At 41.1% G+C, this 14,947-nt stretch overlaps 1 protein-coding gene across 1 annotated transcript; it reads right to left on the bottom strand.

Moving 5' to 3' along the window:
- Positions 1-36: 36 nt before the first annotated feature.
- Positions 37-12,170, bottom strand: LOC110536991 (MORN repeat-containing protein 5). The gene is made up of 5 exons (XM_021622673.3): positions 11,829-12,170; positions 11,478-11,625; positions 10,687-10,798; positions 10,317-10,448; positions 37-1,418 (listed from the first exon to the last, which is right to left on the bottom strand). Exons 1-5 carry the CDS (start codon positions 12,002-12,004, stop codon positions 1,339-1,341), a joined length of 648 nt encoding a protein of 215 aa, XP_021478348.2. The 5' UTR covers positions 12,005-12,170; the 3' UTR covers positions 37-1,338.
- Positions 12,171-14,947: the final 2,777 nt, after the last annotated feature.

Genomic DNA, 14,947 nt, shown 5'->3' with positions numbered 1-14,947 from the left:
TATTTTTTAAAAATAATTTCAGTAGGACCACAACAATTTGATGCAAGAAGCACTTTAACCTCCTTATCCCAAACAATCAATAAAGGACACACGCACGCACACGCAGAGGTGCCAATTTAAAAATAGATCTTGAAATATGAAATCCGTGGTCAAGGTTAAGTGATCCTGCTGGATAACCGTGTCTGCACATGTTACGCTATATGCATCATTCATTGTACATTTGTATAGGCCTCGGAGTTATTCTGGTGTGTTTGAATTTTCCTTAAACCTGGGTTTGCCTGGTTGTGTGCGTGCGGGTGTGCCCGGCGCGGGGTAGGAAGCAATCACAGGCCGATGGCTGTGCTAGTGAGCGCTTCATGGGTCAGTGTGTGCAGTAATTACTCCCCTCTCCTCTCTTTCTCCACGGCTCTGCTGCTGATTCCTCCCGCGAGCCCAGCGGAGCGCCATCACAGACAGGAAGTCACTGTCAGGCTGCATCATGAGATTGATCCCCTATTCTGGGTTCTGTTTCAAAGGGCAGCTCTCGCTGAGGCAGACATAACGTCTCACTCAGAATATAAGCTTGTCTGTCTGTACAAAAACACACACAAATGTAAAACCCTCAAAATCGAACATGCATAAAACTACAGAAATATCCCCCCCCCCCAAAAAAAAAAACAGCATTATAGTAGAAAATACAATTATCGGAGCTTATATTGAGATTTCTTTGCATATTTCTATAGTTGAATGCATGTTCGATTTTGAGGGTTTTACATTGGTGTGTTTTTGTAGAGACAGACAAGATATATATCAATATAAGACTACAACTAGAACAAAACCTATAGCAACTGCATATATTGCACGTATAACAGGAAGTCATCTCATGTTGATTTGCATCCATTAGGCTGCTTGCTACCTGCAGAGTCTTTCAGGACACTTGAGAGAACAATCTGACACTGATTACACAGGCAGCACCAAGCACCATGCAGAGAATTAAGGACAAACATTACACGTAAACAAATGGCTTTACAAGTTACAAATCCAAAATGTTTTTTTTCCTCATTCTGCATGAACATGTTTGAAGCATTAGCATCTTTTTCGATCTAGACTTTATCACATTTCAGTATAGGCTGGCTACATTACATGCGTTTCGCTGTGTTTTTGTGCATCTGAAATAAACCTACCGATGTTTTTATGCATCTGTTAAAATCATATATATAACGAAAATGTGTAATATTCCATATTTCACAAAATATGATTCACAGGTAGCCTATACAGTTAAACATTCCATAAATTAGCTGCCTTTAAATCAGCAGCTGCTCAGGCCCCTCAACTCAATGTCCAGTTCTGAAATTCCGCCTAGTTGTCAGGTGAATGTCCAACGATCTCATCCCAGCTCTTCCGACAAGTGGACACAATCCACTCCCGTTCATAGTCATCTGCAGGAAAATAAATAGATTTTCAGAATAATCAAGTAAGACCACGAAGGTCAGAATAAAGCAACAACCTTTTAAAACACGTTTTAAACACACAATTATTCTAACTGAAAGGGTATAAAGAAATAACTTATTCTAATAGTTCATTAAAATTGTAATGTTAAAATGTGATCGAGGAAGACGAAAAAGGACACTGGACTGGATGCATATAATTATATCAGAGCTTTTGAAATGGACACATTCAACTCAATAACGATTTACATCTCAGTGAAAAATCAGGGTAACAATTAGGAGAAAATAACTTCTTAGTGGTACTTCAACCACCAATAAATCACCAAAAAAATGAACGACAATTTTAACAAGGATGACTCGACTACCAAAACTGCGGATAATATAGTGTTTTTCATAGTTAAAACTGAAATTACTTGATAATTGCAGAGCAAGAGGTAGCATCTCTGCTGGGACTGAATCGAAGCGTCGCAGCTGCACACACTTGAGAGCTCATCTGGGGGAACAGTGTGCGCTGGGCCCATTGTTGGGCACAGGTCTGAAGCTCTAGCCTGATTGTTTGTAATTGCCTGCGATAGCCCCAGCCACTCCAAGTCGCCTCTCTCGCCACTCTACCTGGCGCGCGCGTTCAGAAATAGAAATCACAGTTGCGAACGGGCCACGGTCTGCTCCATGCACCACGGTAACTGCATGCGATAAACAGCCTATCCACCCTTTTTGTCGCGTTGTGTTGCCTCCCCCTTCTCAACAAACGGAGGTCAGCGTCAAGAAGGTCATTTCATCACTATTTTAAACCAATTAATACCACTGCACCGGTTTCTGCCTGTTGCGAGGTCTTATAGAACTGCAATTAGGCCTTCCGTTTCTCCGAGCGCGTATGGTAATGAGATAGAATTCACACATGTTCATATGCTGTAATTTGCCCTGGATTGTGATCGTTCAGAGTGTTTAAAAGTCACTCCTACTTTAATACAATTCTATTTGAGGGCACAGGTGGCCACCACGGTTCGGAAGCAATCTGAAATAAAATGTAAATTGTGAACACTTAACATACACTTCATGTGTTTTTAAATTGTTACTGTGGACGTCTTATAGAAAGCCTTCCATAATGAGTGTTTAGGGGCGTTTAGAGACATTCATTTGGAATGTATTAATTATTGGAAAAAATAATTTAGCCTACACATTTTAGTTTAAAAAAAAATCCTAAATCTGTTCCAAAAAATATTATCCACCAGATCCAAATAATTGTAGGATGCATGGTTGTATTGTTTGATTAATTTATCTACACATGACTGTCATGAAATAAAATATGATAAAAGTACAACAACAACAAAATGATTGGAAACACTAGCTGTACACTAGCTGTAGGCTATATTGCCTGTTACATATAACTTGTGGAATAGACACCGGCTGGAATGCGCTTTTAACCAATCAGCATTCAGGACCCACCCACCCTTTGTATAATGCATATCAATTAGCACATCATAAACATGACATTGTTGCTACAAATATTGTCTTGTTGATGAACCACTTTTCTCTTACTGACTATGCCTTTCCCTCTAGCCCCCCCGGACATTTGCTGCTGGCCATTAACTGGATATCAACTAATTCCCCAAACTCTCTCACAAAAAAGCTCCGACTCACCCAGGAGCAGTGGTGTACATGGTGCGGTAGGGAAACGATAATGGCTCCTTGTTAAAACATGTTTATCTTAATCCTTAAAAAACACTCGAAGGGAAAAGTGTTTCCTGCCAACTAATGGAGACGCAACACTTTAAAGTGTTAAATTAACTTAATGGCTGTCAGATCACCTTGACCAATAGACTTAACATTACTTAATGCTGCCAGTCGGTTACTTGGGCTAATACTGGAGTATGGTTGACATTGGAGTTGTCATGATTGTGGGGGAGTCTATTTGTTGAAATGTAAATAATTATTGATTAATGTACTGCATTGTTGAGCGACCTGGAACATAAGCATTTCGCTGTACCTTTTATACCTGCTGTAAACTGTGTACGTGATGAATACATTTTGATTTGCACTTGATTTAGGATTGTAGAGGAGATGGTTTCAGGAAATAACATAATGCGATATTACAGTAAACATGAACACGATGACCTGAACCCAGTGATATTACAGTAAATATGAAGACACTGACCTGAACCCAGTGATATTACAGTAAATATGAAGACACTGACCTGTACCCAGTGATATTACAGTAAATATGAAGACACTGACCTGAACCCAGTGATATTACAGTAAATATGAAGACACAGACCTGAACCCAGTGATATTACAGTAAATATGAAGACACTGACCTGAACCCAGTGATATTACAGTAAACATGAATACGATGAACTGAACCCAGTGCCATTACAGTAAAAATAACCATGATAACCTGAACCCAGTGATATTACAGTAAATATGAAGACACTGACCTGAACCCAGTGACATTACAGTAAATATGAAGACACTGACCTGAACCCAGTGATATTACAGTAAATATGAAGACACAGACCTGAACCCAATGATATTACAGTAAATATGAAGAAACTGGCCTGAACTCAGTGATATTACAGTAAATATGAAGACACTGACCTGTACCCAGTGATATTACAGTAAAAATAACCATGATAACCTGAACCCAGTGATATTACAGTGAATATGGAGACACTGACCTGTACCCAGTGATATTACAGTAAAAATAACCATGATAACCTGAACCCAGTGATATTACAGTGAATATGAAGACACTGACCTGAACCCAGTGATATTACAGTGAATATGGAGACATTGACCTGAACCCAGTGATATTACAGTGAATATGAAGACACTGACCTGTACTCAGCGATATTACAGTAAATATGAAGACACAGACCTGAACCCAGTGATATTACAGTAAATATGAAGACACTGACCTGAACCCAGTGATATTACAGTAAACATGAATACGATGAACTGAACCCAGTGCTATTACAGTAAAAATAACCATGATAACCTGAACCCAGTGATATTACAGTAAATATGAAGACACTGACCTGAACCCAGTGACATTACAGTAAATATGAAGACACTGACCTGAACCCAGTGATATTACAGTAAATATGAAGACACAGACCTGAACCCAATGATATTACAGTAAATATGAAGACACTGACCTGAACCCAGTGATATTACAGTAAATATGAAGACACTGACCTGTACCCAGTGATATTACAGTACATATGAATACACTGACCTGTACCCAGTGATATTACAGTAAACATGAATACACTGACCTGTACTCAGCGATATTACAGTAAATATGAAGACACAGACCTGAACCCAGTGATATTACAGTAAATATGAAGACACTGACCTGAACCCAGTGATATTACAGTAAACATGAATACGATGAACTGAACCCAGTGCTATTACAGTAAAAATAACCATGATAACCTGAACCCAGTGATATTATAGTAAATATGAAGACACTGACCTGAACCCAGTGACATTACAGTAAATATGAAGACACTGACCTGAACCCAGTGATATTACAGTAAATATGAAGACACAGACCTGAACCCAATGATATTACAGTAAATATGAAGACACTGACCTGAACCCAGTGATATTACAGTAAATATGAAGACACTGACCTGTACCCAGTGATATTACAGTACATATGAATACACTGACCTGTACCCAGTGATATTACAGTAAACATGAATACGATGAACTGAACCCAGTGCTATTACAGTAAAAATAACCATGATAACCTGAACCCAGTGATATTACAGTGAATATGGAGACACTGACCTGTACCCAGTGATATTACAGTAAAAATAACCATGATAACCTGAACCCAGTGATATTACAGTGAATATGAAGACACTGACCTGAACCCAGTGATATTACAGTGAATATGGAGACATTGACCTGAACCCAGTGATATTACAGTGAATATGAAGACACTGACCTGTACTCAGCGATATTACAGTGAATATGAAGACACTGACTTGTACCCAGTGATATTACAGTGAATATGAAGACGCTGACCTGTACCCAGTGATAATACAGTAAACATGAATACGCTGATTGTATCTGCTTGAAAAGGCTTCCGCTTGTCTGCGTCCCAAATGGCACAAGCCCCCATCAGGCTCCGGTCAAAAGTAGTGCACTATATAGTGAATAGGGGTGCCATTTTGGGAACACACCTCGACTCACAACCAAGTGGCAGTAGCTCAAACCAAGGCTGTTTTCCTTGGCAGAGGGATGTTTTGAATGTGAACCCTTACGACTTTCAAAAGAAGTTATTCCAGAAACAGGAAACTGCAACAAACAATGTGGCAATAGGGTTCCTGACCACTTGTAGGGCTGCTCCTGCTCGATGCCAGGGCGAACAACAGACAATTACAGACAGACAGATAAATACCAGTGGTGGAAAAAGTACCCAATTGTCATACTTGAGTAAAGATAGCTAAATAGAAAATTACTCAGGTAAAAAGGGTAGTCACCCAGTAAAATACTACTTGAGTAAAAGTCTAAAAGTATTTGGTTTTAAATATACTTAAGTATCAAAAGTAAATGTAAATTTGCTAAAACATACTTAAGTGTTGAAAGTAAAAGTAAAATTATAAATCATTTCAAATGCTCTATATTAAACAAACCAAACGGTACCATTTTATTTTTTCTATTTATGGATAGCCAGGGGCACACTCCAACACACAACTCCAACACACAACTCCAACACACAACTCCAACACACAACTCCAACACACAACTCCAACACACAACTCCAACACACAATTTATAAACAAAGCATTTGTGTTTAATGAGATCAGAGGCAATTGCGATGACCAGGGATGTTCTCTTGATAAGTGCGTGAATTGGACCATTTTCCTGCCAGCCATGCAAAATGTAACGAGGACTTTTGGGTGTCAGGGAAAATGTATGGATTAAAAAGTACATGATTTTCTTTATGGATGTAGAAAAAGTACAGATACCCCCCAAAACTACTTAAGTAGCACTTTAAAGTATTTTACTTAAGTACTTTACATTACAGATAGTTAGTTTTGTGCTGATAAGACTGCAGAGATGTAGTGTGTATCAGCTCAATCTGTTCCTGTATTCCACTATTGACTCTGTTCAGTTTGTAGCGTATATTGTGTGATGGATGATGCACTCTATGTATCTCTGGAATTAAAAAGCTGCTCCATAAGAGCTCTTGTATAGCTGGAGAAATTCAAGCATGTCAGTTGATCAGGCAGCAGTGGGCTCCATGTGGCGTTGGTTGGCAGGAAGGTGGTGGAAGTAAGACACACCTTACTTCCACCCGCGCCACGACTCCACTCCCCGACTGGACCGACCTCAGAGGGGTTGGGTCTAGTCCAGATGACCCGTTTCACCTCATCTTTCCTCAGCTGGGCTGCTGCTGTGAAGACTCAGAGATTCTTCCTCACGGCTTCTTCCTTCCATCTGCTTTTGTGCTTCTTTTCATGTCTTGGCCCAAAGCCTGGGCACTTCCCTGACCCTCCCTGCCTGGCCCAGCATCGCTCTGGTCTGAGGGCCCTGCTCCGCTCCCCCTTCCCCCCGCACACATCCCTTCTTCTGTCCTCTTCCACAGCGGTGACTGCACTCTTTCCTCTCCTCTTCAAAACACATGGTCCCCACAGGGAGAGCAGTTCCTCTCAATGTCCAGTTAGTGCCGGGGCCCTCTGCTCTTCTCCTTCCTGGATGGAAGCCATTGGCATTAAATTCTGTCTTCACACCCATTTTGACAGACATACCTTCAACCTCTCAGAGATTATTAACATAGATCCAGAGGACACAGTGTTCCTCGTCACGTGATGTGACGAGGCCCAATGATCCTTCTTGTGCGTGCGGTTCCTCACACACACTGGCTGTCTATTGAAAGCTTATATGCATATTTCATTTTAAATTCTTCACTATATTAGTTCCTAAGTAAGGGCTAACAGAAATGGAGCATCAAGATAATGGATCTGAGGGGTATATTAAAGCAATACATATATGTCCAATATGGCCAATATACCACAGTTAAGTGCTGTTATTAGGCACGATGCAATGTGGAAAAGGAATGTCTTTCCACAAACCCCTGAGGTGCCTTATTGCTATTATAAACTGGTTACCAACATAATTAGAACAGTAAAAATACATGTTTTGTCATACCCGTGGTATGCTTTCAGACAATCAGCATTCTGGGCTCGAACCACCCAGTTTATAATGGTGGTTTTGAATGGCTGACATTTCATTCCTGATAGTAGCTGTAATACCCAAGGCCGTCTACGGTATACTGCTAAATCAATCAAAGATTTCCTGTAGAAAAATGCCCTACCAATACGCAGTACAAACAGCAGACACCAAATTAATCTGAATCCAATGATTGGAACAACTGTATTTTACAGCTCCTCCTCTTTTCTCCTTCAACACTACCTTCCTCCCCTCCGTTTCATTGGTCAATACCAGAACTGTTATGAAGGAAAAAATCTGAACATATTTCTTATTGCACATGTTCAGGACATCTGTTCAGGATATGCATCTCTTTGTCTGTTTTTGTCTGTCTGTTGTCTATATACATAAATGAGATTTGCATGCTCCGGATCAAGCAGTGATTAATATGAGGACACTCATCTGTATCATGTTGCGTATAGTTACTCTAGACAGGGTTTACCAAACTATAGTCTGGCTAGTACATCATACACCACTGCCTGTCTGTCATGATCTGGCTGGAACCACTAGTACATCCTAAACCACTGCCTGTCTGTCATGGTCTGGCTGGGACCACTAGTACATCCTAAACCACTGCCTGCCTGTCATGGTCTGGCTGGGACCACTAGTACATCCTAAACCACTGCCTGCCTGTCATGGTCTGGCCGGGACCTCTAGTACATCCTAAACCACTGCCTGCCTGTCATGGTCTGGCTGGGACCACTAGTACATCCTAAACCACTGCCTGTCTGTCATGGTCTGGCCGGGACCTCTAGTACATCCTAAACCACTGCCTGCCTGTCATGGTCTGGCTGGGACCACTAGTACATCCTAAACCACTGCCTGTCTGTCATGGTCTGGCTGGGACCACTAGTACATCCTAAACCACTGCCTGCCTGTCATGGTCTGGCTGGGACCACTAGTACATCCTAAACCACTGCCTGCCTGTCATGGTCTGGCCGGGACCTCTAGTACATCCTAAACCACTGCCTGCCTGTCATGGTCTGGCTGGGACCACTAGTACATCCTAAACCACTGCCTGCCTGTCATGGTCTGGCCGGGACCTCTAGTACATCCTAAACCACTGCCTGCCTGTCATGGTCTGGCTGGGACCACTAGTACATCCTAAACCACTGCCTGTCTGTCATGGTCTGGCCGGGACCTCTAGTACATCCTAAACTACTGCCTGCCTGTCATGGTCTGGCTGGGACCACTAGTACATCCTAAACCACTGCCTGTCTGTCATGGTCTGGCTGGAACCACTAGTACATCCTAAACCACTGCCTGCCTGTCATGGTCTGGCTGGAACCACTAGTACATCCTAAACCACTGCCTGCCTGTCATGGTCTGGCTGGAACCACTAGTACATCCTAAACCACTGCCTGCCTGTCATGGTCTGGCTGGAACCACTAGTACATCCTAAACCACTGCCTGCCTGTCATGGTCTGGCTGGGACCATTAGTACATCCTAAACCATTGCAGGAATGTCATGGCCTGACTAGGACCTCTAGTAAATCTGGGACCACTAGTAAGTCCTAAACCCCTGAGTCAGTCAGTGATCATCCACATACACACACCTGTGTTTGTGGCAGGCTGATCAAAGGCAGTCATAAATATACACTTTCATATCATATTTAGCATTTTATGTGTGTATATAGTCTAAGCCTATACACTCACTGTTTCCAAATAATGCCGGCTTAGCTGCAACCTATGGCAAGAAATAGAATATAGTGTGGCTATTATTTCACAAGACAGACGATGACATCACAGCTAGGCTGTCTCCCATAGATACACCCCCATCCATCCCATTCACAGAGAGACGATTAGATCCATAACCGTTCGTAATCCATGACATTGTCTGGTGATGCAAAAACTATGAAAAACTGGCACGGCTATTGGAATTCCTATCTCAAAACCTGACAGACCTCGTTGCCTTCAAATCAAAGATCCCACATCGGGCACTCAATGGGTGGAAAAAATGTGTTTAAAATTTTCCCTTTGAAAACAAAACTAAAATGACTGCAGTGGAGAGGCATGCTTGGCTGAGAGGACTACAGATGATGAGTTATAGGGTAATAAGGCTGCCTCAGCAAAGTATCTGGCTGAAATAATCTTACATTAGAGAATATGGGTAATCCGTTTATAGTATTTTATCAGTTTTTAATATCAAATGTTTCCCAGGTGACCAGAGTTTACTGATGGGATAATAATTGCCCTGAACATTATAATAAAGCAGGGGTGCAACTTTCGCTGGGGACGAGGCACACCGTTGCCTCGTTTTGTACTACATTCTAAAATTGCATTTTTGTCCCCCCCAGTTTTATCAATGGAATGTGATACAAAACAAGGAAACTGTGTGCTTTAGGGCCATGTGGACGCCTCTGAGTGGTTGGGTAACCTGTTTGGGGTGTTTATCCAACTGGATTTAAAATATATATATAAATAAATAAAGTTATGCCCCCCCCACTTCTAAAACCAAAGTTGCACCCCTGTGATAAAGGAATGAGGCCCAAAAATATGATAAGTTAAGATAAAAGACAAAGTCAAACTCAGTACTGGAAAATTGGAGGTTACTGCGCATTCAAATGAGCCGGAGGTCAGAAATATATGTGATACAATACGCCTGGATCTGTTTTCACACTCAGTGTCAAAACCTTGAAGTGAGCTCCAACAGTCTCTGCTCACCTGCGTTCCTCAGGAATTGATGCTCATAGTCAGTGATAACCCTGGTGTTGGGGTCGTAGAAGCCGTCCCCACAGTCATAGCAGCCATCTGGGATGACACGCGGCGGGTCCAGGTCTGTCAGCTGAGACTCCCCTGCCAGGACAGATAGACAGAGAGTCAGTGACTGGTCAAGTCCTGAGACAAACAACAAAAAACAAGGTGACTGAATTTGACAAAACATACAGATTGTGGTAAAAACCATTGAGATAATATGTTCTATCCCATTGCTAAGGTTATTGAAACTGAATAGATTATTATCCTATTACTTTACGATTTAGTCTGCTTGTAAAAAGGTAGATTTTCATTAAAAAAGAAGAAGTTCATGTTTTACCTGCAGGTTTGAGTCCATTGCACCTCTCAGTGTAGAACTGTCTGTCATAACCATCACAGAAGTCCCAGTCCTTCTCCTGGTACTCAAGCCCATCAGAGAAGGTATACTTTCCCTGTGGAAGAAACACTGTAGTATCCTGCAACATAACTGTTGTTATTTAGTCATAACTTTGAAACTTGTATCTAATGGCAAATAAGGGATATTAGGGGGAAAAAAACAGACAAACTTTTCACCACTTCAATTCTGTTTGAATTGGGGAATTACATTTCACCACAACATAGGCCTAAGTATGTCAATATGGTTGAATAGTCTTTAATCGTGCATCCTTTGTTGAGAGATCTATGTTCCATATCCTGTGGAGTTTTTACCATGAAACAAAGAGAGGTCTGAGCTGGATGGGAGTGAGGTGTGTTTGGTCATGGGCTTGCTAAACCTAGATCATGTCTAATGGACCGCAGTAATCATGATAATAATCGAACTGGTTACTATTATGGCTGAGATACGCATGAATGAACGGTTGACCAAAAAGGAATGTTTTCCTGTGTGGAACATGCAGAGAGCACATGTTGGAGGAGAGGTATGGAAACGGAATAACTGCGACAATGAATGTGAATGATTGCTAAAGGGGACCAGATGTAATGGCCACTATAACCAATGCGAAACACACACACACACACACACACACACACACACACACACACACACACACACACACACACACACACACACACACACACACAGGCATGAAGGTGCACACACACACACACAATCACAGAAAGTATGCTCCACACCTGTTTGGATATCCCTTTCTCCCAAGTTCCTTCATATTTGCTTCCATTTGGAAAATAGAGAACACCTTTTCCATGGAACATGCCATCCTTCATATCCCCAACATATCTTGTCTCTGTGGGGAATTTATACTCTCCTTCTCCCTCCATCCTGAGGAACAGAACAAAGGACATAGCTAATTCACCAATGGTGAGATGATAAGAACATTGGACTTCAACTTGTGCCAGAACTGGTGCAAGCTAGCTAGCTACCCACTACTGCTAAAGTAAGCTAGCTAACGTTATGTCACATTACACTTTGACACATAGAAGTTTTGCAAACTGGCCTACGGCAATTTAAAAAAAATAATTTACCTGCCATTCTTGAAGGCTCCAGTGTAACTGCTCCCTGTGAACTCCATATTTGCTATGAAGTTACAATGAAACACAGAGGTTAGCTTAGCGACAGCTGTCTGGTTTCTGCAGCAAGCAGGTTGTGTGACAACGTCGCCATGGAAACGGGAAGCTTGTGCCGTGTCTCTTTTTTTCATATTTCACCGCATGAAGTGTATTATGATAAAATAAGTCTAACATGTTGTCTCTTGTCTTAGAAAATAATAAGTCTTGTAAACACAATACTTGAATCCAATGTTCCCTCTAAACTACCGGGGCCTGCGCAGCTCCCCATGGACTGCAGCGCAGAAGAAAAACCAGCACAGAGAAGCACGAGATTGAATTTTACTCAACTTTCTTGAGTTTTCCCCATTAGTTAACACAATCAAGTCAACGTTTCCCTTTAATGTGGGAATGGTGATCGAATCAACGCAATATTAGACACTTTCAACGCAACATACCCGAAAGAAAACGAACTATGCAAGACTTAGTATACTATGCAAGACTTAGTATGCAAAACTAACTATATGCAAATAGACCATTGCCATATATGGATTTGTGCCGTTCACTTGGAACTGGACTGTTTTACAGCATGAGTGTCAGGATTATAATGGCTTGTTTTGAAATCAAAGCAAGAGTTGCATGTAGCCAGGTGTGTATATTTGTTCATATTCTTTGCTAGTTAGTGAGTTATTAACCCAGTTAAAACTAATTTGTACTCAGCAATGTGGGAGTGATTGCTTCCTACAAGAGCACAAACCTTGTACATTTCTAGCCATATTTGAAAAGTGAGTCCATTAAGGAGGTTTTTTCTTTGTCTTAAAGGGGCAATGTTGTATTTTGAGAAAGGCTTGAATAAGCTAAGTAGCCAATAGGCAGAGGGTAGCATAATTTGTCTGGTTCTCTGTAATAATGGTATGGGAATAATAATGAATTTAATTTTGTAAAGTGATTTCTTGCGTCAAATAACACAACAACATTTTCAGTCACCTTGTCTGAAGGACAAGTGCATTAACAGGTTAATGTCAAGCCCTGCATGTTTTTTCAAAAGTCTCATGGAACGTAGGCCTACATTGAACACCACACATTGGCTGCTACCGTAGGCTGAATGATAGAACTGCTATTTTTATATTAAAATGCAATGTAAAGCATTTTCTCCATTGTTTTTTTATAGTAGGCCACTCTGGTAGGCCTACCTACATTATGATCAAATAGCCACAGTAGCCTAATTGGCCCCAGTTAAAACAATACATTAAAGTGGGTACAACCTCAGTGTTCACAGTAAATGTGCCGGAAGTTGCATAGAAATTTCACAAGGTTCAAGTTTGTGCTCAGCAGACCTGAAATGTGCTCAGTGCTTGAGACAATACAAATATTGGCGTACCACACGCCCACACAACGTAGGGAGCTCTAGGGGTCTGCCTCCCATCAAGTTGTTGTTGTAAATTAATCATTTTGAAAGTAACCCTTCCATGTCCTTCATAAAACTTTTAGAATTTCCACCTGTAGCAAGCCAAGTGTTTATGTTGTCCAATTGATATGGGTAGGTTAGGCCAGACCATATCATTTTTGGTTAGGGTTAGGCTAAAATGCTGTACTCCATCTAGCTTCAACTAAAAGCCATCAGTTCCCAGAAACCATCATTGTCACCACACCGGGCCTCCAGCCATACCAATTCAGGCTCGGGCCCTACCTTTTGGGGTGTGTCAACATTCTAACAGTCTAATAATAAATACATTTAATATATGCTATCTCAAAAAGTATTTGATTGTGTTTATGAAGGTCTTAACATTAATACGAAAGAAAATGTATTTCAAAGAACACAATAGGATTGTTTATATATAGTATATATACAGTGTACTATCTATAGTTATATACAGTATTTAGCTGGAATTTATACACTTTCAAATTATACTTACTTTGTTATTGAGTGGCTGACGCATTAAATCTGTTCGTTTTTTTTAGGTTGGGAGGGGCACGAACTCCGATCTTGCAGGGGGTCCACAGAAACTGCAGTACACCACTGAATACAAATTGCTCCTAGTGATCAGAAAGGATAAACGTTTTTCCACCATTCATTGTTCCCATAGGGGATTTTAGGAACTCTTAAAATAAGGGCTGTGTTTCGTGTAGGCTTACACTGGCATGACATTTCGATAACTGTGTAAATCTCTCAGACAAGGGGACTTTCATCAATATATTTGCCTGTATTTACCCCCCCCCCCCCCCCCCCACAAATTAAAACGCTAGTTAACTGCTAATGTGGCTATCATACACAACTACAAATGCCATGATGCTCTGGATGAGACTGCCGAATCGAGGCAAAGGTAAGAATCTCAGGATTAACTATCTAATGTTAACTAAATTTAGTAATTCATAAATTGGCTAAATTTACTTAAATTGACAATTCTGTGAACTGTCTTGGGCAAGTTTTAAATTGACACAATACCTGTTAGCAAATGAGTCAGCTAAAGATGAGGTGCAGGAGTTTGCAGTGATTTGTAGTCTTGCATGGTCTACTTTTATGCTAACTAGCATTTTCAAATCTGAGCATAAATAGAACAAAAACACTGCTCCAAAAAATAAAGGGAACACTAAAATAACACATCCTAGATCTGAATGAATGAAATATTCTTATTAAATACTTTTTTCTTCACATAGTTGAATATGCTGACAACAAAATCACACAAAAATTATCAATGGAAATCAAATTTATCAACTCATGGAGGTCTGGATTTGGAGTCACACTCGAAATTAAAGTGGAAAACCACACTACAGGCTGATCCAACTTTGATGTAATGTCCTTAAAACAAGTCAAAATGAGGCTCAGTAGTGTGTGTGGCACGTGCCTGTATGACCTCCCTACAACGCCTGGGCATATTCCTGATTAGGTGGCGGATGGTCTCCTGAGGGATCTCCTCCCAGACCTGGACTAACGCATCCGCCAACTCCTGGACAGTTTGTGGTGCAACGTGGCGTTGGTGGATGGAGCGAGACATAATGTCCCAGATGTGCTCAATTGGATTCAGGTCTGGGGAACGGGCGGGCCAGTCCATAGCATCAATGCCTTCCTCTTGCAGGAACTGCTGACACACTCCAGC

This window comes from Oncorhynchus mykiss, chromosome 12 (genome assembly GCF_057628025.1).
Source record: "Oncorhynchus mykiss isolate SJ-2025 chromosome 12, ASM5762802v1, whole genome shotgun sequence".
Taxonomy (NCBI): domain Eukaryota; kingdom Metazoa; phylum Chordata; class Actinopteri; order Salmoniformes; family Salmonidae; genus Oncorhynchus; species Oncorhynchus mykiss.
Note: the sequence above shows the minus strand (reverse complement) of the source record. Positions and strands in the feature narration are given on the sequence as shown.